The 3,511-nt window shown below is 33.8% G+C and overlaps 1 protein-coding gene across 1 annotated transcript; it reads right to left on the minus strand.

The window, feature by feature from the left end:
- Window positions 1-203: 203 nt before the first annotated feature.
- Window positions 204-3,114, minus strand: LOC143055250 (uncharacterized). The gene has a single exon (XM_076228382.1). The coding sequence runs from the start codon at window positions 3,111-3,113 to the stop codon at window positions 204-206; it is 2,910 nt and encodes a 969-aa protein (XP_076084497.1). The 5' UTR covers window position 3,114.
- Between the last annotated feature and the right edge of the window lie 397 nt (window positions 3,115-3,511).

Genomic DNA, 3,511 nt, shown 5'->3' on the forward strand with positions numbered 1-3,511 from the left:
TGAAACAAGACGAAGAACTATTACGACCATGTTATTTGTCGAATTTAACCATATATATTCAAGTTTTACACGACTTTCTCTAACATAAATATAAATATCTTATTACCATCTGTGCATTTCACTGATGCATAAAAACAAATATATTTTACAATTTTAAAGTCTGATTCACATGCGGAATAGAACACATACAAAGATATTGTTTATCAACAGTCGCTGTCCGCCATTTCCAATATGTGTAAACTCGCATAAATGTTGTTGCGCATTCTTGAAACCAAAGAAAGCATGGTTAATGGGTCATTTTTTTTTACTAGACATTCTGATATATGATGAAATCCTTTATCCTTTGATTTGCCCTTTCTACATGTATATGGTATGCAGTAAATGAAACCTTCTTCTGTTAGAAGCTTCCAAACTTTGTTATTGCATACAATGTGTAGCAATATTGTCCCGTGTTCCACTTTTATTTTCATATCCGCTCTATTGACGATCAGAGTTTCTGCTATTTTATAAAACCCAAGCTTGCATTCAAAGTATAAGGGTATCTTCCTGTCCTTACTACATCGATTGTTCAATCTTGCGCCCATTTGAATGAGTAACTGAACAATATCATCGAATCCTTTAGTGCATGCAATGCATAAAGGTGCATGCCCATTGTTATTGACTTGATTAACATCAAGACCTTTCCCTATTATAAATTTAATTGCGTCAATTGAACCATTTGTACATGCCACTGTAATTAGCGATTTCCAATCAAGGCATTCAGGATGTTTATAGTTTATATCTTGTTCTTTACATACAAGAATTTTGACTGCGCTTTCATAGTTGTTTTGTATTGATATAAACAATGCTTGATTTATATCTGCTCCCTCATTCAGTAACATATCTATTACAGGACCATTGCCATGTAGACAAGCTGCAACCAAAGGCGTTTCACCAGTGCCATTTTTTATGTTTACGTTTGCATTCATTGTGATGAGTGATTGGACAGTTTTAGTGTCTCCACGAGTACACGCTTCATATAAAGGTGTCCACCCGCATGATATCATATTGCTGCATTTGCTGGCTTTTTGCTCCAGACATTTGTTCTCTTGACCCCAAGACGTGAATAATCTTGGTACAGTATTTAACGATTCCAAATTTAAACTATCGATCAGTTGACTATCAGGTTCTGTCAAATTTGAGGGGGTTATTCTTTTATTGATTGCTTTATTGATATTAACATTTGCTCCATCTGTGTTACGTTTGTTAACATTTGAATTGTGTTGAGTCAACATGTTTACTATATCATCATTCCCAGCACTACGAGCAGCATGCAGGGGTGTCCTACCTTCACAATTGTCCTTGAATGTGTCAGCGTTGTTTGCCAGAAGCAACTTAACAATTTGAGTATAGCCTTCCTCGCATGCAATGAATAATGCTGTTCTTCCCTGGACATCGACACAATTTATATCGAAAACTTTGGTAAAAAGAGTTTCAACTGTTTTGTCATGACCTCCATGAGTGGCACCAATAAGTGAATCGCTACAATCACAAAGGGTTGACCCTTCGTCTATTAACAATCTTACTATGTTTTCATAACCACCTAAACAAGAAACATATAAAGGGGTACGATTATATTTATTTTGTTTGTTTATATCAGCATGTCTCTCTATCAGACGTTTAACTAAACCGTAATGACCACAAATACAAGCGGTATATAGTGGTGTTTCTCCGTCAATATTAGTTTGGTTCACAGTTGATCCCTTTTCAAGAAGAATTTCTACCGTTTCTAAATGCCCATCACGACATGCAGCAGTCAAAGGTGTGAACCAACCATTCCGAGAGTCAACTTCAGCTCCAAAAGAAATAAAAAGATCAACAAGTTCTTCATAACCTCGCAAGCATAACATGATGAAGGCCGTATTCCCATTTTCGTCCTTCAAGTCAATAAGTCGTCTTTTATTGTCATCGTTGAAATCCTTCAAAACATCTAAAAACTTATGCCTATATTCTTTATATCTCATTTGGACATTGTTCAAACACCAATGTATCTTTCCATTTTCAAGGTCCGTTCGTAGCCTTTCCTTGTATTGGTATTCCTCTGTTGAAGGTATAAGTATTGTAAACTCACCATGTTGTTTTTGTATTGACTCTAACTGTACACGTTCACTAATAAGTTTATCATCTGCAAATTTGAGAATTGGCGCGATTAATGTTTTACCAAAATAAAAGCACAGAAAGTCAAACATTTTATCGTGTATAACTTTGAACTCCCTATCTACTTTGATAAAATAAGTGTCAACACAAGCGTTTACTTTGTCTTTAATTAAAGATCGAGGGGTATCACGACCTAATTTGCAAAATTCAAAAATGTCTTTTAATTTCTTTTTTTCAACTGTATTCAAATCGTTTGAAACATCAAAAATGGCTTGATTGATGGTGCCGTTATATAAAACACAAAGTAACAATACACATAATTTCTCTTTGTCGAAAGATTTCAGTTGGTTCCACTCCTTTCGAAATATTTCATATGGACAGTTTAAGAACTCATTGATCTCAAACTTTTCATGCTGAGAGTACAGGAAGCACATTAGTGGGGAGAATTCAACATTTCCTAAAATATCTTTTAATATTTGGTTATCCTTTTTCAGATATTTACTGGCTATTTTTATTTTATCTTGAAGTGAATACTTTACAGTTAATTCGTAAATATCGTTTTTGAATAGATCGAATGCATATTTGAAAGATTCTTCATTAAACACTTCAGAACGACAAGTGGCTAAAATTTTTGTCTTGTCCTTAACAAGAATACATTTGATAAACTCTACCATTTTTAGCCAGTTTTCAATATCATTGATATTTGCTGTATATTTTCCACATATATCATCCACAAAAAATACCTGGTGAACATTCTGTTTGTATCGCCTCTGGATATCTTTAACATTAAAGCAAGGCTCTATACGATACGCCTTTTCGTCTAATAATTTGAACGCTATATGCTGTGCAGTCAGGGTTTTCCCCATTCCAGATCTTCCTGTCAAAAGTAAGCAATTATGGGTTTCTAGAATTTCAAAAATATCTGTGACTACGTCTGTTTCGACAAATAGTTTACTTCTAAGCTTCCATAGTTCCATTTCGGGTATATCAGCGTCTGTAAAACACTCAAATGTTAACGGTGTCAAATAAATGTACAAATGTCAACCAGACCAAAAACGATTGATCATTATATTTATTATCGGCCGCAAGACCCCAATGTTTAATTGTCTCTTTCTAAAATGAAGAGTCTCCATGACTCAACTGGCATGGCATTTTTTTCTAATACCGAGTGCTTTTATCAATCATGTTACATAGTCAGATCTAACCGAGAAACATTTATTCAAAGATAAGTCTATATCCTACAAAGAGATTATGTTGAACACGAGATTTTTTTTTAAATCGTTTTAATTAATATTAAAGAAACAAATTCTAAAAAATAAACTTGTTTATTACATATACATTTGTACATGTTTGATTAATGCTCGTATATATTTTC

The sequence above is a fragment of the Mytilus galloprovincialis genome, chromosome 12, assembly GCF_965363235.1.
Source record: "Mytilus galloprovincialis chromosome 12, xbMytGall1.hap1.1, whole genome shotgun sequence".
Lineage (NCBI taxonomy): Eukaryota > Metazoa > Mollusca > Bivalvia > Mytilida > Mytilidae > Mytilus > Mytilus galloprovincialis.